Raw genomic sequence first — 22,090 nt, forward strand, 5'->3', positions numbered from 1 at the left:
TTATTTTGTTTTAGCACTGTTGTCGTGCGTTGCCTGTGCTGCTCCACAGCCTGTCCAGTGGATTTTTATTTTTATTTTATTTTATTTTTTAGCACTGTTGTTGTGCGTTACCTGTGCTGCTCCACAGCCTGTCTAGTGGATTTTTATTTTATTTTAGCACTGTTGTCGTGCATTACCTGTGCTGCTCCACAGCCTGTCTAGTGGATTTTTATTTTGTTTTAGCACTGTTGTTGTGCGTTGCCTGTGCTGCTCCACAGCCTGTCCAGTGGATTTTGATTTTGATTTTATTATTTTTTTTAGCACTGTTGTCGTGCGTTACCTGTGCTGCTCCACAGCCTGTCTAGTGGATTTTTATTTTATTTTTTACCACTGTTGTTGTGCGTTGCCTGTGCTGCTCCACAGCCTGTCCAGTGGATTTTGATTTTGATTTTATTATTTTTTTTAGCACTGTTGTCGTGTGTTACCTGTGCTGCTCCGCAGCCTGTCCAGTGGATTTTTATTTTATTACTTTATTTTATTTATTTTTTTATTTATTTTTTTTGCACTGTTGTCGTGCGTTACCTGTGCTGCTCCACAGCCTGTCCAGTGGATTTTTATTTTATTTTTTTGGGCGCTGTTGTCGTGCGTTACCTGTGCTGCTCCACAGCCTGTTCAGTGGATTTTTATTTTATTTTTTAGCACTGTTGTCGTGCGTTACCTGTGCTGCTCCACAGCCTGTTCAGTGGATTTTTGTTTTGTTTTAGCACTGTTGTCGTGCGTTACCTGTGCTGCTCCACAGCCTGTCTAGTGGATTTTTATTTTATTTTAGCACTGTTGTCGTGCGTTACCTGTGCTGCTCCACAGCCTGTCTAGTGGATTTTTATTTTGTTTTAGCACTGTTGTCGTGCGTTACCTGTGCTGCTCCACAGCCTGTCCAGTGGATTTTTATTTTTATTTTATTTTTTAGCACTGTTGTTGTGCGTTACCTGTGCTGCTCCACAGCCTGTCCAGTGGATTTTTATTTTTATTTTATTTTTTAGCACTGTTGTCGTGCGTTACCTGTGCTGCTCCACAGCCTGTCTAGTGGATTTTTATTTTATTTTAGCACTGTTGTCGTGCGTTACCTGTGCTGCTCCACAGCCTGTCTAGTGGATTTTTATTTTATTTTAGCACTGTTGTCGTGCGTTACCTGTGCTGCTCCACAGCCTGTCTAGTGGATTTCTATTTTGTTTTAGCACTGTTGTCGTGCGTTACCTGTGCTGCTCCACAGCCTGTCTAGTGGATTTCTATTTTATTTTAGCACTGTTGTCGTGCGTTACCTGTGCTGCTCCACAGCCTGTCTAGTGGATTTCTATTTTGTTTTAGCACTGTTGTCGTGCGTTACCTGTGCTGCTCCACAGCCTGTCTAGTGGATTTTTATTTTATTTTAGCACTGTTGTCGTGCGTTACCTGTGCTGCTCCACAGCCTGTCTAGTGGATTTCTATTTTATTTTAGCACTGTTGTCGTGCGTTACCTGTGCTGCTCCACAGCCTGTCTAGTGGATTTCTATTTTGTTTTAGCACTGTTGTCGTGCGTTACCTGTGCTGCTCCACAGCCTGTATAGTGGATTTTTATTTTGTTTTAGCACTGTTGTTGTGCGTTACCTGTGCTGCTCCACAGCCTGTCTAGTGGATTTCTATTTTATTTTAGCACTGTTGTCGTGCGTTACCTGTGCTGCTCCACAGCCTGTCTAGTGGATTTCTATTTTGTTTTAGCACTGTTGTCGTGCGTTACCTGTGCTGCTCCACAGCCGGTCTAGTGGATTTCTATTTTGTTTTAGCACTGTTGTCGTGCGTTACCTGTGCTGCTCCACAGCCTGTCCAGTGGATTTTTATTTTTATTTTATTTTTTAGCACTGTTGTCGTGCGTTACCTGTGCTGCTCCACAGCCTGTCCAGTGGATTTTTATTTTTATTTTATTTTTTAGCACTGTTGTCGTGCGTTACCTGTGCTGCTCCACAGCCTGTCTAGTGGATTTCTATTTTGTTTTAGCACTGTTGTCGTGCGTTACCTGTGCTGCTCCACAGCCTGTCTAGTGGATTTCTATTTTATTTTAGCACTGTTGTCGTGCGTTACCTGTGCTGCTCCACAGCCTGTCTAGTGGATTTCTATTTTATTTTAGCACTGTTGTCGTGCGTTACCTGTGCTGCTCCACAGCCTGTCTAGTGGATTTCTATTTTATTTTAGCACTGTTGTCGTGCGTTACCTGTGCTGCTCCACAGCCTGTCTAGTGGATTTCTATTTTGTTTTAGCACTGTTGTCGTGCGTTACCTGTGCTGCTCCACAGCCTGTCTAGTGGATTTTTATTTTGTTTTAGCACTGTTGTCATGCGTTACCTGTGCTGCTCCACAGCCTGTCTAGTGGATTTTTATTTTATTTTAGCACTGTTGTCGTGCGTTACCTGTGCTGCTCCACAGCCTGTCTAGTGGATTTCTATTTTATTTTAGCACTGTTGTTGTGCGTTACCTGTGCTGCTCCACAGCCTGTCTAGTGGATTTCTATTTTGTTTTAGCACTGTTGTCTTGCGTTACCTGTGCTGCTCCACAGCCTGTCTAGTGGATTTCTATTTTATTTTAGCACTGTTGTTGTGCGTTACCTGTGCTGCTCCACAGCCTGTCTAGTGGATTTCTATTTTATTTTAGCACTGTTGTTGTGCGTTACCTGTGCTGCTCCACAGCCTGTCTAGTGGATTTCTATTTTATTTTAGCACTGTTGTCGTGCGTTACCTGTGCTGCTCCACAGCCTGTCTAGTGGATTTCTATTTTATTTTAGCACTGTTGTCGTGCGTTACCTGTGCTGCTCCACAGCCTGTCTAGTGGATTTCTATTTTATTTTAGCACTGTTGTCGTGCGTTACCTGTGCTGCTCCACAGCCTGTCTAGTGGATTTCTATTTTGTTTTAGCACTGTTGTCGTGCGTTACCTGTGCTGCTCCACAGCCTGTCCAGTGGATTTTTATTTTTATTTTATTTTTTAGCACTGTTGTCGTGCGTTACCTGTGCTGCTCCACAGCCTGTCTAGTGGATTTTATTTTGTTTTAGCACTGTTGTCGTGCGTTACCTGTGCTGCTCCACAGCCTGTCCAGTGGATTTTTATTTTTATTTTATTTTTTAGCACTGTTGTCGTGCGTTACCTGTGCTGCTCCACAGCCTGTCCAGTGGATTTTTATTTTTTAGCACTGTTGTTGTGCGTTACCTGTGCTGCTCCACAGCCTGTCCAGTGGATTTCTATTTTGTTTTAGCACTGTTGTCGTGCGTTACCTGTGCTGCTCCACAGCCTGTCCAGTGGATTTCTATTTTGTTTTAGCACTGTTGTCGTGCGTTACCTGTGCTGCTCCACAGCCTGTCTAGTGGATTTTTATTTTGTTTTAGCACTGTTGTCATGCGTTACCTGTGCTGCTCCACAGCCTGTCTAGTGGATTTTTATTTTGTTTTAGCACTGTTGTCGTGCGTTACCTGTGCTGCTCCACAGCCTGTCTAGTGGATTTTTATTTTGTTTTAGCACTGTTGTCGTGCGTTACCTGTGCTGCTCCACAGCCTGTCTAGTGGATTTTTATTTTGTTTTAGCACTGTTGTCATGCGTTACCTGTGCTGCTCCACAGCCTGTCTAGTGGATTTTTATTTTATTTTAGCACTGTTGTCATGCGTTACCTGTGCTGCTCCACAGCCTGTCCTGTGGATTTTTATTTTTATTTTATTTTATTTTTTAGCACTGTTGTTGTGCGTTACCTGTGCTGCTCCACAGCCTGTCTAGTGGATTTTTATTTTATTTTAGCACTGTTGTCGTGCGTTACCTGTGCTGCTCCACAGCCTGTCTAGTGTCGGATTCCCTGTTTGGGAATCCGCTAGCTTAGCGTAGCTACTAGCTCTTAGCCGTTTTAGCATGACGGCTTCTCCTGTCTCTCCCGTACTTTTCTGCTCTGGGTGTGAAATGTTTAGTTATTCCTCGGCCTCTTTTAGCAGTAACGGTACATGTAATAAGTGCAGCTTATTCGTAGCTTTGGAGGCCAGGCTGGGCGAATTGGAGGCTCGGCTCCGCACCGTGGAAAATTCTACAGCTAGCCAGGCCCCTGTAGTCGGTGCGGACCAAGGTAGCTTAGCCGCCGTTAGTTCCCCCCTGGCAGACCCCGTGCAGTCGGGAAGGCAGGCTGACTGGGTGACTGTGAGGAGGAAGCGTAGCCCTAAACAGAAGCCCCGTGTACACCGTCAACCCGTTCACATCTCTAACCGTTTTTCTCCACTCGACGATACACTCGCCGAGGATCAAACTCTGGTTATTGGCGACTCTGTTTTGAGAAATGTGAAGTTAGCGACACCAGCAACCATTGTCAATTGTCTTCCGGGGGCCAGAGCAGGCGACATCGAAGGACATTTGAAACTGCTGGCTAAGGCTAAGCGTAAATTTGGTAAGATTGTAATTCACGTCGGCAGTAATGACACCGGTTACGCCAATCGGAGGTCACTAAAATTAACATTGAATCGGTGTGTAACTTTGCAAAAACAATGTCGGACTCTGTTGTTTTCTCTGGGCCCCTCCCCAATCAGACCGGGAGTGACATGTTTAGCCGCATGTTCTCCTTGAATTGCTGGCTGTCTGAGTGGTGTCCAAAAAATGAGGTGGGCTTCATTGATAATTGGCAAAGCTTCTGGGGAAAACCTGGTCTTGTTAGGAGAGACGGCATCCATCCCACTTTAGAGGGAGCAGCTCTCATTTCTAGAAATCTGGCCAATTTTTTGGGATCCTCCAAACTGTGACTGTCTAGCGTTGGGACCAGGAGGCAGAGTTGTAGTCTTACACACCTCTCTGCAGCTTCTCTCCCCCTGCCATCCCCCTATTACCCCATCCCCGTAGAGACGGTGCCTGCTCCCAGACCACCAATAACTAGCAAAAATCTATTTAAGCATAAAAATTCAAAAAGAAAAAATAATATAGCACCTTCAATTGCACCACAGACTAAAACAGTTAAATGTGGTCTATTAAACATTAGGTCTCTTTCTTCTAAGTCCCTGTTGGTAAATGATATAATAATTGATCAACGTATTGATTTATTCTGCCTAACAGAAACTTGGTTACAGCAGGATGAATATGTTAGTTTAAATGAGTCAACACCCCCGAGTCACACTAACTGTCAGAATGCTCGTAGCACGGGTTGGGGCGGAGGATTAGCAGCAATCTTCCATTCCAGCTTATTAATTAATCAAAAACCTAGACAGAGCTTTAATTCATTTGAAAGCTTGTCTCTTAGTCTTGTCCATCCAAATTGGAAGTCCCAAAAACCAGTTTTATTTGTTATTATCTATCGTCCACCTGGTCGTTACTGTGAGTTTCTCTGTGAATTTTCAGACCTTTTGTCTGACTTAGTGCTTAGCTCAGATAAGATAATTATAGTGGGCGATTTTAACATCCACACAGATGCTGAGAATGACAGCCTCAACACTGCATTTAATCTATTATTAGACTCTATCGGCTTTGCTCAAAAAGTAAATGAGTCCACCCACCACTTTAATCATATTTTAGATCTTGTTCTGACTTATGGTATGGAAATAGAAGACTTAACAGTATTCCCTGAAAACTCCCTTTTGTCTGATCATTTTTAATAACATTTACATTTACCCTGATGGACTACCCTGCAGTGGGGAATAAGTTTCATTACACTAGAAGTCTTTCAGAAAGCGCTGTAACTAGGTTTAAGGATATGATTCCTTCTTTATGTTCTCTAATGTCATATACCAACACAGAGCAGAGTAGCTACCTAAACTCTGTAAGGGAGTTAGAGTATCTTGTCAATAGTTTTACATCCTCATTGAAGACAACTTTGGATGCTGTAGCTCCTCTGAAAAAGAGAGCTTTAAATCAGAAGTGTCTGACTCCGTGGTATAACTCACAAACTCGTAGCTTAAAGCAGATAACCCGTAAGTTGGAGAGGAAATGGCGTCTCACTAATTTAGAAGATCTTCACTTAGCCTGGAAAAAGAGTTTGTTGCTCTATAAGAAAGCCCTTCGTGAAGCTAGGACATCTTTCTACTCATCACTAATTGAAAAAAATAAGAACAACCCCAGGTTTCTTTTCAGCACTGTAGCCAGGCTGACAAAGAGTCAGAGCTCTATTGAGCTGAGTATTCCATTAACTTTAACTAGTAATGACTTCATGACTTTCTTTGCTAACAAAATTTTGACTATTAGAGAAAAAATTACTCATAACCATCCCAAAGATGTATCGTTATCTTTGGCTGCTTTCAGTGATGCCGGTATTTGGTTAGACTCTTTCTCTCCGATTGTTCTGTCTGAGTTATTTTCATTAGTTACTTCATCCAAACCATCAACATGTTTATTAGACCCCATTCCTGCCAGGCTGCTCAAGGAAGTCCTACCATTATTTAATGCTTCAATCTTAAATATGATCAATCTATCTTTGTTAGTTGGCTATGTACCACAGGCTTTTAAGGTGGCAGTAATTAAACCATTACTTAAAAAGCCATCACTTGACCCAGCTATCTTAGCTAATTATAGGCCAATCTCCAACCTTCCTTTTCTCTCAAAGATTCTTGAGAGGGTAGTTGTAAAACAGCTAACTGATCACCTGCAGAGGAATGGTCTATTTGAAGAGTTTCAGTCAGGTTTTAGAATTCATCATAGTACAGAAACAGCATTAGTGAAGGTTACAAATGATCTTCTTATGGCTTCGGACAGTGGACTCATCTCTGTGCTTGTTCTGTTGGACCTCAGTGCTGCTTTTGATACTGTTGACCATAAAATTTTATTACAGAGATTAGAGCATGTCATAGGTATTAAAGGCATTGCGCTGCGGTGGTTTGAATCATATTTGTCTAATAGATTACAGTTTGTTCATGTAAATGGGGAATCTTCTTCACAGACTAAAGTTAATTATGGACTTCCACAAGGTTCTGTGCTAGGACCAATTTTATTCACTTTATACATGCTTCCCTTGGGCAGTATTATTAGACGGTATTGCTTAAATTTTCATTGTTACGCAGATGATACCCAGCTTTATCTATCCATGAAGCCAGAGGATACGCACCAATTAGCTAAACTGCAGGATTGTCTTACAGACATAAAGACATGGATGACCTCTAATTTCCTGCTTTTAAACTCAGATAAAACTGAAGTTATTGTACTTGGCCCCACAAATCTTAGAAGCATGGTGTCTAACCAGATTGTTACTCTGGATGGCATTTCCCTGATCTCTAGTAATACTGTGAGAAATCTTGGAGTTATTTTTGATCAGGATATGTCATTCAAAGCGCATATTAAACAAATATGTAGGACTGCCTTTTTGCATTTACGCAATATCTCTAAAATCAGAAAGGTCTTGTCTCAGAGTGATGCTGAAAAACTAATTCATGCATTTATTTCCTCTAGGCTGGACTATTGTAATTCATTATTATCAGGTTGTCCTAAAAGTTCCCTAAAAAGCCTTCAGTTGGTTCAGAATGCTGCAGCTAGAGTACTGACGGGGACTAGCAGGAGAGAGCATATCTCACCCGTGTTGGCCTCTCTTCATTGGCTTCCTGTTAATGCTAGAATAGAATTTAAAATTCTTCTTCTTACTTATAAGGTTTTGAATAATCAGGTCCCATCTTATCTTAGGGACCTCATAGTACCATATTACCCCATTAGAGCGCTTCGCTCTCAGACTGCGGGCTTACTTGTAGTTCCTAGGGTTTGTAAGAGTAGAATGGGAGGCAGAGCCTTCAGCTTTCAGGCTCCTCTCCTGTGGAACCAGCTCCCAATTCAGATCAGGGAGACAGATACCCTCTCTACTTTTAAGATTAGGCTTAAAACTTTCCTTTTCGCTAAGGCTTATAGTTAGGGCTGGATCGGGTGACCCTGGACCATCCCTTGGTTATGTTGCTTTAGACGTAGACTGTGTTTCATAATTATTGTATGGCCTTGCCTTGCAATGTGGAGCGCCTTGGGGCAACTGTTTGTTGTGATTTGGCGCTATACAAGAAAAAAGTTGATTGATTGATTGATTGAGATCAGTGGTTTCTGCCACGAGTCTTCCGTGTTTTGGCCCGACACGTCGTTCCTATTGGACAACACTAAGGTACGTCACAGCCCAGAGTGTCGAAAGTTGGAGCACCTCATCTCGACAGAACACCGGCTCTGTGGTATGCAGGAGATCACTTGACCGAGCGTGTCTATACGTTCAAATAATAATTTAAAAAATACTGTCATCACTCTTTACTCTTAGTCAGTCTCTTACAACGGTGCAGCATAAATACACGAGCTTTCCAGAAGCGCACCCAATTCATTACGCACGCTCAGAGGCACGACCCCTCCGGTGCGCACTTTTTTTTTGGGGGGGGGGGGGGGGGGGAAGCAACCCCACCCGCTGTGATAAACTCATCGCCCCCTTAAAATTTTTTTCTGGCACCGGGCCTGGAACTAATTCTGACTTTCGTTAACTTGCAAAATGTTATTCTCAAAACATTTTCTTCTTTTTTTTTTTATTCCAGCCTCATCCAGCAGTTGGGAGTTTAAAAATAACAGAAAATATGATTTTTTTGTGTGTGTGTGTGTGTGTGTGTGTGTGTGTGTGTGTGTGTGTGTGTGTGTGTGTGTGTGTGTGTCTGGTTCCCCTAAATCTCAATACATTTTTCAATGTCTATTTACAAAATCATTTTTATCTGCAGGGGAATAAAAAGACAGTTTAATAAGTTCGGTCTTATATTATGACCGGGGGGGAACATAACTGGTACTCATGGTGCTCGTGTGCACAGCAGAGGGAAGCTCTTTTCTGTCATTGCTTCCTCTTATGAAGCACTTTCCTTGTGTTTTCTGCTGCACATCATTTTTTTTTAGCACGCACAACCATGAGTAGCAGTTAAGTGCATGCCTGGTTATGACACCCCCTAGTGGAGATGCTGCTCTCCTGAAATAATCCTCCTTTCAATTGCTGTGCAAGAGACGCGGGCAGCGTGTCCCGCACACAGGCTGTGTGTCCCACACGCACGCGCCCCTCGCATGTGCAGTATCCTGTCTCCTACCTGATTACAGGTGCTGATGTCCACGCCTCCTTTTAGGTACTCCAGAACCTTGTCGATGTTTCCCGCCCTGGCTGCTCGCAGGAAGCTGGTGTTGCTGTCCGACTGCAGGAGACCACAGACAGACACACAGACAGACAGGTTTTATGAAGTAACGTTCAAAACACACTGGGATGTGTGTCAGTTTCTTTTTGCAAAGCAGCACAGGGACGTGCACAAAGTCATCTGACATACACCAAAAAATCAGAGCTGGAAAGTGGAGGAAACAGACCGCAGAGGGGTCAGGGGTCAGATCCCCCTTACAGCTGTGTGTGTGTGACAACTGGAACGCTTTCTGAGAAAGGACGAGCATCTCCCGATGCACAGGCCGGCACCAACACTGTGTCCCCCACGTGGACTAAACCTGTTCTCCACGTCTAATCCGTCACCTGGTCGATAATGTCCACAGCACTGCTTCCTGCTTCCTGTCCACAGTCACCTGCAGACTCTGTGCAATACTTTATTTGACCAGCAGGTGTCATCAGCCTCATGAGCTGCTGAATACAGTCGTTAGTCTTTCTAACAACTTGTTCATGGGGTGGGTAAAGTCGAGACCCTTTCAGTGAGTCATGACATCAGCATGTGAGAAACAGTGATTGTGATTCATCACTGTAAAGTGCTGTGAGCTTCTGATCCCGATGGAAACAGGGCAACATAAATACACACCCTTTGTGGACACGCCTTCTGTGGACACGCACTGAGCTGCAGGGCTTGCTGTCCTCCAGCCCATGCAGAGAGAAAAGCCTGCTGCACCTTTTGCTTTGATTAAAGAAATGGCACGCGGTCTATTCTGAGCTGGTGGGACATCATTATCTCTGTTTACAGGGAACTGCTGAGTGTTTGAGCGGTTCAGGTTACCGTGAGCACATTACTGTGCACGTGCTCACACACACACACACAGTATTAAGACAGCAACACGACTTCATGCACAAACACCAGAACAACCACAAGACAACAAGCAGACAAATGAAAAGCAGCTTTAATGAGCTGACACTTTAACATTTTAATTTACTGTGATTTATTAGAGGCTGTGATTGGAGGGAAACCAGAACACTGCACAGACATAATTAATGATAACTTAGTGTTACCCTGATGTTTCAGGGTCTGTGATTGGAGAGAAACCAGACCACTGCACAGACGTAATTTAATGATAATTTGGTGTCACTCTGATGTATCAGAGGCTGTGACTGGAGAGAAACCAGACCACTGCACTGACGTAATTTAACAATAATTTAGTGTCACTCTGATGTATCAGAGGCTGTGACTGGAGAGAAACCAGACCACTGCACTGACGTAATTTAACAATAATTTAGTGTCACTCTGATGTATCAGAGGCTGTGACTGGAGAGAAACCAGACCACTGCACTGACGTAATTTAACAATAATTTAGTGTCACTCTGATGTATCAGAGGCTGTGACTGGAGAGAAACCAGACCACTGCACTGACGTAATTTAACAATAATTTAGTGTCACAGTGATGTATCAGAGGCTGTGACTGGAGAGAAACCAGACCACTGCACTGACGTAATTTAACAATAATTTAGTGTCACAGTGATGTATCAGAGGCTGTGACTGGAGAGAAACCAGACCACTGCACTGACGTAATTTAACAATAATTTAGTGTCACTCTGATGTATCAGAGGCTGTGACTGGAGAGAAACCAGACCACTGCACTGACGTAATTTAACAATAATTTAGTGTCACCCTGATGTATCAGAGGATGTGAATGGACAGAAACCAGACCACTGCACTGACGTAATTTAACAATAATTTAGTGTCACAGTGATGTATCAGAGGCTGTGACTGGAGAGAAACCAGACCACTTCACTGACGTAATTTAACAATAATTTAGTGTCACTCTGATGTATCAGAGGCTGTGACTGGAGAGAAACCAAGCCACTGCACAGACTTATTTAACAATAATTTAGTGTCACCCTGATGTATCAGAGGCTGTGACTGGAGAGAAACCAGACCACTGCACAGACGTAATTTAACAATAATTTAGAGTCACTTTGATGTATCAGAGGCTGTGACTGGAGAGAAACCAGACCACTGCACTAACTTAATTTAACAATAATTTAGTGTCACCCTGATGTATCAGAGGCTGTGAGTGGAGAGAAACCAAGCCACTGCACAGACGTAATTTAAGAATAATTTAGAGTCACCCTGATGTATCAGAGGCTGTGACTGAAGAGAAACCAGACCACTGCACTGACGTAATTTAACAATACTTTAGTGTCACTCTGATGTATCAGAGGCTGTGATTGGAGAGAAACCAGACTACTGCACTGACGTAATTTAACAATAGTTTAGTGTCACTCTGATGTATCAGAGGCTGTGACTGGAGAGAAACCAGACCACTGCACTGACGTAATTTAACAATAATTTAGTGTCACTCTGATTTATCAGAGGCTGTGAATGGAGAGAAACCAGACCACTGCACTGACGTAGTTTAAGAATAATTTAGTGGCACCCTGATGTATCAGAGGCTGTGACTGGAGAGAAACCAGACCACTGCACTGACATAATTTAACAATAATTTAGAGTCACCCTGATGTATCAGAGGCTGTGATTGGAGAGAAACCAGACCACTGCACTGACGTAGTTTAAGAATAATTTAGTGTCACCCTGATGTATCAGAGGCTGTGACTGGAGAGAAACCAGACCACTGCACTGACGTAATTTAAGACTAATTTAGTGTCACTCTGATGTATCAGAAGCTGTGATTGGAGAGAAACCAGACCAATGCACTGACGTAATTTAACAATAATTTAGAGTCACCCTGATGTATCAGAGGCTGTGACTGGAGAGAAACCAGACCACTGCACTGACGTAGTTTAAGAATAATTTAGTGTCACCCTGATGTATCAGAGGCTGTGATTGGAGAGAAACCAGACCACTGCACTGACGTAGTTTAAGAATAATTTAGTGTCACCCTGATGTATCAGAGGCTGTGATTGGAGAGAAACCAGACCACTGCACTGACGTAGTTTAAGAATAATTTAGTGTCACCCTGATGTATCAGAGGCTGTGATTGGAGAGAAACCAGACCACTGCACTGACGTAATTTAATGATAACTAATAACTTACAGTCACCGTGATTCTTCAGTAGCTGTCACTGGAGAGAAACAACGTGTTGCTAAAGCCGTCACAGCACCTTAAAAGTTAGCTCCATGATGCTGTACAGTGTCACGCTGACCTTTAAAGGGACGGGACCATTGACGTCCCCCCCCCACCACACACACACACGGGACACGCCTCCTGATCCACTTGGATCCTCCAAACACCAAAGCAGCAAAACACGGCTCAAAGCTCCTGAAACTTACCAGCGACTGCCCAGGAAAGTGCTCGGGACAGAAGTACTGGGTCAAAGCATCCTGGTCCAGGTGAGACTGGGTCACAGCCAGTCTCAGACCCTTGTCGGACCCGCACACCTTACACATGGCCGTGTTGCCCATGGTTCCAGTTTACCGACCTGATCGCTGTGGAGCCACAGTGTAATCTTTTTAACAGTGACGGATCCACAGGCCCCTCCCCCTAAAATCCGCTCAGGCTTCCATCAATCCAGAAGCCGACCCTCAGGCTGCCTGCTCCACTCAGCTGGTCTTACTCCTTTACGACCTCACAGACTGAGCTCAGTGCTAAATCTCCCCCCCGAGGTCCCGACCTGGCTATTTTTACACCCTCCAGTACAGCACGCGGAGTGACAGAGGGCGGGAAGGGGGAGGGGCCAAGCACACTGTGCTGCTTTGGAAACAAGTCTTAAAACGCTCAAAAAAAAAAAAAAAAAAAGTCAAACGCTGAGTCCAGGGAGATGCTGGATCCAAGATCATCTCAAACCGGGACAGTGGAGGTGAGTTTCTGCTTCATATCTGTTTAAAATGTAAGTGATATTTTCAGAATAGCAACAAAAAAACTACAGCGTTTCCACTGACCTGTTTGATGGGACTGAAACCAAGTTTTGTCCTCCAACGAAGATTTTCATTCTCATTGTCATAGTAACAGATGGGGACATGAGCATCATGTTTTCTTTCATCCAGTGGAAGCTTAACACTCGTCTCTCATGGTGTTTAAGATGCACTCACACAAACCACGTGACCCTTTCTGGTCTTCTAAAATAAACCTTTTCATAAATTAAAAAAAAGTGCAAAAACTGTTTCACTATTTGAGAGGTTTTTCTCACCTCGCTGCCGGAAAACAACAAGGACTAAACCAGGCATGACTTCTGGTACCTGACTAGGGATGGGTATCGGGAACCAGTTCTTATTGGGTATCGTTAAGAAATGATTCGATCCACTGACATCAACAGCCTTTTTGCTTAACGATTCCCCTATCGGTCCTTCAGAGCGGCCGTTATTTTTGGGGGTGTTTGTCGGGAAAATGATCACGTCTCCACGTCGATTACAGAACCCCTGCAGGGTCTGTAATCAACCGTTTCTGTAGCGCGGCTCTTCTTTGATGCTTGAAGCAATGAAGCATCGATCTGACCTGCTGCTTCCTGGTTCTTTATTTCGCTTTATCTTAATTTTTCCCCGCAAAAGCCCTAAAGAGCATATGTCTGAGTAATATTTACCTTCTCCATGTTAAACTGACCTGTTATGGTCTTCTGAAACAGTTGATAGATGTATTTTATAACTATAAATTTTATAACGGGACAGATGCTAACACATTAGCATGTCTATGACATTTTCAATGTTAAAGTTAGCATTAAGCTGTTCGCATCTCAGCACGTTTGTGTGCATTTGTTTTCTGTATAATAATTAATGGCTCAGCATTTGTTGTCATAAAATACAGTGGTCCCTCGCTATAACGTGGTTCACCTTGCGCGGCCTCGCAGTTTCACAGATTTTCTTTAGTGCAATTTTGCATGCTTTTTTTTTTAACAGCGCATTGTGTTCTGCGTCCTTATCAGGCGGCCGGTCGCGGTACCGGTCAGCATCACCACGACTGCTCTCACTGCCCTCACAGCGGGCCACTCACACCGCCCTCCTGTCTGCTGTGCGGTTAGACAGAGATGAGTTGCACCAGATTATCGCTAAATAGCTAATTTCCATCCGCAGTCCCTGGGTACATCAAATTATTTAACAATGAAATAGCACAATATTCTAAAACTCCTCTCCAGCAATAAATCACTTTCACAGGCAAACAAAGTCAGAGCTCACCAGATCATATCACAGTCAATCAACTCAATCAATCAACTTTTTTTTTATATAGCGCGAAATCACAACAAACAGTTGCCCCAAGGCGCTTTATATTGTAAGGCAAGGCCATACAATAATTATGTAAAACCCCAACGGTCAAAACGACCCCCTGTGAGCAAGCACTTGGCTACAGTGGGAAGGAAAAACTCCCTTCCAACAGGAAGAAACCTCCAGCAGAACCAGGCTCAGGGAGGGGCAGTCTTCTGCTGAGACTGGTTGGGGCTGAGGGAAAGAACCAGGAAAAAGACATGCTGTGGAGGGGAGCAGAGATCGATCACTAATGATTAAATGCAGAGTGGTGCATACAGAGCAAAAAGAGAAAGAACCAGTGCATCATGGGAACCCCCCAGCAGTCTACGTCTAAAGCAGCATAACCAAGGGATAGTCCAGGGTCACCTGATCCAGCCCTAACTATAAGCCTTATCGAAAAGGAAAGTTTTAAGCCTAATCTTAAAAGTAGAGAGGGTATCTGTCTCCCTGATCTGAATTGGGAGCTGGTTCCACAGGAGAGGAGCCTGAAAGCTGAAGGCTCTGCCCCCCACTCTACTCCTACAAACCCTAGGAACTACAAGTAAGCCTGCAGTCTGAGAGCGAAGCGCTCTAATGGGGTAATATGGTACTACGAGGTCCCTAAGATAAGATGGGACCTGATTATTCAAAACCTTATAAGTAAGAAGAAGAATTTTAAATTCTATTCTAGAATTAACAGGAAGCCAATGAAGAGAGGCCAACTACTGGGTGAGATATGCTCTCTCCTGCTAGTCCCCGTCAGTACTCTAGCTGCAGCATTTTGAATTAACTGAAGGCTTTTTAGGGAACTTTTAGGACAGCCTGATAATAATGAATTACAATAGTCCAGCCTAGAGGAAATAAATGCATGAATTAGTTTTTCAGCATCACTCTGAGACAAGACCTTTCTGATTTTAGAGATATTGCGTAAATGCAAAAAAGCAGTCCTACATATTTGTTTAATATGCGCTTTGAATGACATATCCTGATCAAAAATGACTCCAAGATTTCTCACAGTATTACTAGAGGTCAGGGTAATGCCATCCAGAGTAAGGATCTGGTTAGACACCATGTTTCTAAGATTTGTGGGGCCAAGTACAATAACTTCAGTTTTATCTGAGTTTAAAAGCAGGAAATTAGAGGTCATCCATGTCTTTATGTCTGTAAGACAATCCTGCAGTTTAGCTAATTGGTGTGTGTCCTCTGGTTTCATGGATAGATAAAGCTGGGTATCATCTGCATAACAATGAAAATTTAAGCAATACCGTCTAATAATACTGCCTAAGGGAAGCATGTATAAAGTGAATAAAATTGGTCCTAGCACAGAACCTTGTGGAACTCCATAATTAACTTTAGTCTGTGAAGAAGATTCCCCATTTACATGAACAAACTGTAATCTATTAGACAAATATGATTCAAACCACCACAGTCGGTCGCAATCAGACCATATCACAGTCGGTCGCAATCACAGTCGGTCGCAATCACAGTCGGTCGCAATCACACCATATCACAGTCGGTCGCAATCACACCATATCACAGTCGGTCGCAATCACACCATATCACAGTCGGTCGCAATCACACCATATCACAGTCGGTCGCAATCACACCATATCAGTCGGTCGCAATCAGACCATATCACAGTCGGTCGCAATCAGATCATATCACAGTCAGTCGCAATCAGACCATATCACAGTCGATCGCAATCAGACCATATCAGTCGATCGCAATCAGATCATATCAGTCGGTCGCAATCAGACCATATCACAGTCAGTCGCAATCAGACCATATCACAGTCGATCGCAATCAGACCATATCAGTCGATCGCAATCAGATCATATCACAGTCGGTCGCAATCAGACCATATCACAGTCGGTCGCAATCAGACCATATCACAGTCAGTCGCAATCAGACCATATCACAGTCGATCGCAATCAGATCATATCAGTCGGTCGCAATCAGATCATATCACAGTCAGTCGCAATCAGACCATATCACAGTCGATCGCAATCAGACCATATCAGTCGATCGCAATCAGATCATATCACAGTCAGTCGCAATCAGACCATATCAGTCGATCGCAATCAGATCATATCAGTCGGTTGCAATCAGATCATATCACAGTCAGTCGCAATCAGACCATATCACAGTCGATCGCAATCAGACCATATCAGTCGATCGCAATCAGACCATATCAGTCGATCGCAATCAGACCATATCAGTCGATCGCAATCAGATCATATCACAGTCAGTCGCAATCAGACCATATCACAGTCGATCGCAATCAGATCATATCAGTCAGTCGCAATCAGATTATATCACTTACATTAACCTACCACAGAACAATTGACCATTCTCTACACAATACCAATCAATTTCATTTCTACTAGTATTTACAACACAGCCTAAGTTACTTTAAATCCACGCCCCTTAGAGGCTGAACTATTACACATCTAAATCACAGAACAGAGTAGATTGTATGTAAGAAAACATGGAAACATTGTTTTACTTCACTCTCTAGGTCCTCAGACATGTGGCATTTAGATGGAAGTGCACAAACATGCACTTCCTGCTCAATGCTGTCTAATTGAAGGAGACATTGTAATTGGCTGTGTGTGTCCCACTGCAGCCTGTGGCGCTGCACCATCAATTCTTTAGGAGAGAATGCAGATTAACGTTGCACAGGGCATTTCACAGCACCTGAATTAACCGAAAATAAAAGAATTAACGCTCCTTAATGAGAAGACAAAAAGCTGCTGGCGATACGTGTCCCTGTCTGATGACATCATTAGGGAGACAGAGCATTCTGAAAAAAAATTACCTTAACTAACATTTTCTGCAAAAGGATCACCTCTGTGCCTCTGCACGTACTCAACAATCAGCCCTGGATCAGCTGCTCACAAGCAAAGCTGCCTTTCAAACACAGTACTGTGACATCAAAGTGTAGGCTCAGAAAACACAGTACTGTGACATCAAAGTGCACGCTCAGAAAACACAGTACTGTGACATCAAAGTGCACGCTCAGAAAACACAGTACTGTGACATCAAAGTGTAGGCTCAGAAAACACAGTACTGTGACATCAAAGTGCACGCTCAGAAAACACAGTACTGTGACATCAAAGTGCAGGCTCAGAAAACACAGTACTGTGACATCAAAGTGCACGCTCAGAAAACACAGTACTGTGACATCAAAGTGCAGGCTCAGAAAACACAGTACTGTGACATCAAAGTGCACGCTCAGAAAACACAGTACTGTGACATCAAAGTGCACGCTCAGAAAACACAGTACTGTGACATCAAAGTGCAGGCTCAGAAAACACAGTACTGTGACATCAAAGTGTAGGCTCAGAAAACACAGTACTGTGACATCAAAGTGCAGGCTCAGAAAACACAGTACTGTGACATCAAAGTGCACGCTCAGAAAACACAGTACTGTGACATCAAAGTGCAGGCTCAGAAAACACAGTACTGTGACATCAAAGTGCAGGCTCAGAAAACACAGTACTGTGACATCAAAGTGCACGCTCAGAAAACACAGTACTGTGACATCAAAGTGCAGGCTCAGAAAACACAGTACTGTGACATCAAAGTGCAGGCTCAGAAAACACAGTACTGTGACATCAAAGTGCAGGCTCAGAAAACACAGTACTGTGACATCAAAGTGCACGCTCAGAAAACACAGTACTGTGACATCAAAGTGCACGCTCAGAAAACACAGTACTGTGACATCAAAGTGCAGGCTCAGAAAACACAGTACTGTGACATCAAAGTGCAGGCTCAGAAAACACAGTACTGTGACATCAAAGTGTAGGCTCAGAAAACACAGTACTGTGACATCAAAGTGCACATTCAGAAAACACAGTACTGTGACATCAAAGTGCAGGCTCAGAAAACACAGTACTGTGACATCAAAGTGTAGGCTCAGAAAACACAGTACTGTGACATCAAAGTGTAGGCTCAGAAAACACAGTACTGTGACATCAAAGTGCACGCTCAGAAAACACAGTACTGTGACATCAAAGTGCACGCTCAGAAAACACAGTACTGTGACATCAAAGTGTAGGCTCAGAAAACACAGTACTGTGACATCAAAGTGCACGCTCAGAAAACACAGTACTGTGACATCAAAGTGCACGCTCAGAAAGCACAGTACTGTGACATCAAAGTGCACGCTCAGAAAACACAGTACTGTGACATCAAAGTGCACGCTCAGAAAACACAGTACTGTGACATCAAAGTGCACGCTCAGAAAGCACAGTACTGTGACATCAAAGTGCAGGCTCAGAAAACACAGTACTGTGACATCAAAGTGTAGGCTCAGAAAACACAGTACTGTGACATCAAAGTGTAGGCTCAGAAAACACAGTACTGTGACATCAAAGTGCAGGCTCAGAAAACACAGTACTGTGACATCAAAGTGTAGGCTCAGAAAACACAGTACTGTGACATCAAAGTGTAGGCTCAGAAAACACAGTACTGTGACATCAAAGTGCAGGCTCAGAAAACACAGTACTGTGACATCAAAGTGTAGGCTCAGAAAACACAGTACTGTGACATCAAAGTGTAGGCTCAGAAAACACAGTACTGTGACATCAAAGTGCACGCTCAGAAAACACAGTACTGTGACATCAAAGTGCACATTTAGAAAACAGTACTGTGACATCAAAGTGTAGGCTCAGAAAACACAGTACTGTGACAATGAAAATCCGACGAGGGGGGTGGACCACTGCTCACACAAAGCCTGCTCACAGGCGAATGACGCAACCGACAGGCGTGAAAAAACTCACGCATGCGCACAAAGGTTCAAGCTTGGCTGATGCAAGCACATGCGATTCAAATCCTTATGGTTTTTGAAAAAATAAAAAGGTCCGTTACTTTTTGGACAGACCTCGTTCACATTCTTGGCCGCTGATCACGAATGTGATGATTTGGGGCAGAGGCGTCAGGTGTCCTCAGGAACTGCTGCAACCTGTTACCACACGTTACGATTAATGGTACGTGTTGCTGGAGAATTATCAGGAACCATTACGCACGGTCAGAAATAAGTTTCTGCATTGTTGTGCGCTGTTGCACACTATCGCGTGTAACAGCGCATCGTTAAGTTCTGTCACGCTGTGAATGAAGGGAATTGTCTCCACACACTCCTATATTCATCCATCAGCTGCTGAACAATTCAGATCGCTCCAGTTTGCGCCACAGCAGAACTTTGTGACTGCATGCTTAGTTGGGCTCTGGTCCATGGCGTGGCACAGAGAGGAGGAGGAGACAGAGAGCCACATGTGTGGTTTCACGCGGCTCTGGTCTTGCTCGTTTTGCCAAACATCAGGCACAGCAGCAGGTGGAACACCTGCAGGAGCGTGCTGAGGAGCATTAGAACGAGACTTTTAGCTGACTTGGTGTCACTGTCCTTCAGCATACTGCAGCAATGAAAGTGAATGCGGTGCAGCAGGGTTTAATTGTGCGCACGTCAGAGAAGAACGCTGTCACACGCTCTATTAATTATGAACACTAATGAAGATGGATCAACACGCTCAGTTGTGACCTCCATGACATGAGGCGAAATGAGGGTGGTGTGTGACATTCGTGGAAGATTTTTTTTACAGCCAAAAACATGGTCCATGAAAATCAGGAATATCATCAACACGCACTATTAAGAAACCTATTCAGATGCGTTAAGTCACATTAAGAATGTCAGGAATGTGCCAAGAATGACACACACATGACATTTTTGACACATCTTACCTAGGTGTAAATGCACCACAAGAGCTGTTCTGGAAGGAAGAATTCACGTTGTTGATCAGCTGCAGCTGGTGGAAATTCAGTTTTCAGCATCTCATCCTCCCTCCGCTCCTCCTGTCATCTCTATCTCTGTCTCCAACCTTCAAAGTCCCGACTTCACCAGACTGTGAATTCTTCAAATTGCATTCAGAATAATCATGGAATTGATCAGCTGGTCTCTCAATGCTATTGACACCATCTTTTCAACAAGGAAATCAGGGCTGGGGGACCGTGCATGTCCAGAAGGAACCTCTCCTGTGGGCTATCTTCTCAACACCTGGAAGGAGTGGTGTGTGGCGTGCTTGGCACCACTCTTCCTGGAAGATGCTGAAGATTTATTCTTATTTGTCTTTATGGTAGGTGAGCCTCTGCTGTCTGGATTATGCGCTGTCCTAATCTACTGGAAAATTGGCAAGATGGCTGCCACCAAAACCATAACCCCATGTCTGTCTGTCATGGTTATCGAGGTTGGCAAGGCTGTACAGTCACAGACAGCAGTGACTGTTGAACTGAAAGGCAAGTTGGAATGCAGCTCGGAGCAGCTGTCTGCCCTGCAAAGGTACTGATGTTGGAGACCAGTGAATATTCATTTATACAATTGGATCTGGACAGTTAAAGTAGACCTGCATTGAAATAAATGCAGTCAGATCTTTGGACCAAAAAGTTACTTATATTTACACATTATAAGATCCTTCTGAATGTAGTAAAGTAAATCTGCAAGCCCAGATCTGTCATTCAACGGAGAAATCTTCGTTTAAAAAAATGACAAATTTACAGCTAAAATCTGACCCTCCGCAAAACTGTCAGCACATCTGGAATGTTGCCTAGACGTCAAAGAGAAGACACTATCCCAGCATGCATTGCGCGCACCAACTGTAATTTGTGGATTTACGTCAGTTTGCATCTCTTACAAAAGCACCTTTTTATTGTCTTATACGGAAGGATCGACTTTTTTTAAAACTTCATATTGTCTTGCGGCACGTTTGGTGAGTACACATTTCTTTTATTTTTGCCTAAAAATTATTTTGGGGGACTTTTCATATGCCCATTTGATTGAGCGGTGTCGCATTGAAAATCTACTGTCTTTAGCCTCCGGTGTTACCGTTGCGAGGTACGGAGGCGAGACCTGCAAAGAATCCAAGTCATTAAAAAGATACAAACCTCTCTCAGTGGCCACGGAGCTCTGCGGCTGTGATTACCGAGACCGTGTGGCACTGTGGATTTTTCCGCAAGAAGTCTGTCCTTGCAGGCGGCCGGCCGCTCCGCATCAAAACAGCGAGCTTAGTCTCTGAACTTGTTGCTAAGTTGGCTGCACCTCCATTCAGTAGACGGGGAGGTGGTGCCGGAGTTGGCCGCAGCTCTGCACAGCAGACACGGGGGCGGTGTGAGTGGCCCGCTGCGGCGTTTACCGAGCCCGCAGACTCGGTCAACGCATCGGAGGCAGCAAGGCGTCAGGGAAGAACGTCACCCACTGTCGATGTCGCCACTGATCTGAGCATGCAGAGCTGTATCTCACATTCATTGCAGCTTACTTTTGAATGTTGAAACCAGGACGTGTATAACAGTAACATTACTAACAGATAAAATCCATTTCAATGTGGGATCAGACTGAAGGGGGGAGCGCTCCGTCTTCTGCCGAACGTCACTGCAATGACCCGGATGTACAAACAGTTTTCGCGGAGGGACATATTTTGGCTGCAAATTTGTCATTTTTAAATGAAGATTTCTCCGCTGCATTACACATTTGGGCTTACAGATTTACTTTACTGCATTCACAAGGGTCTTATAAATACATATCAGCTATTTCTTTCTGAGATCTGAGCACATTTATTTCAGTGCAGGTCTACTTTAAGAGAAGCCGCAGTTGGCTCTGTGCTTCTCTGCCTAACCCAAACATGGCAGCCTTATCAGCTACAGCTTGTTTTTCCTCCAGAAGATTTCAGCGACCCTGGTGACACATACGGCTCCCTTCCTCATCTGCTCTCCCCCACAGACTCGACGCACACACACGGACAGAGACTGATATGAACCACCTGCACACA

General features: G+C 43.8%; 1 protein-coding gene across 1 annotated transcript in view; it reads right to left on the bottom strand.

Moving 5' to 3' along the window:
• The window catches only part of LOC117505689 (ankyrin-2-like), a 235,575-nt gene that overhangs the window by 186,984 nt on the left and 26,501 nt on the right, over positions 1-22,090 (bottom strand). The window contains exon 2 of the mRNA XM_034165240.1: positions 9,028-9,129. Coding sequence (XP_034021131.1) covers positions 9,028-9,129 — 102 coding nt within the window. The remainder of the gene's footprint in view (positions 1-9,027; positions 9,130-22,090) is intronic.

This window comes from Thalassophryne amazonica, unplaced genomic scaffold (assembly GCF_902500255.1).
Source record: "Thalassophryne amazonica unplaced genomic scaffold, fThaAma1.1, whole genome shotgun sequence".
NCBI classification, from domain to species: Eukaryota; Metazoa; Chordata; class Actinopteri; order Batrachoidiformes; family Batrachoididae; genus Thalassophryne; species Thalassophryne amazonica.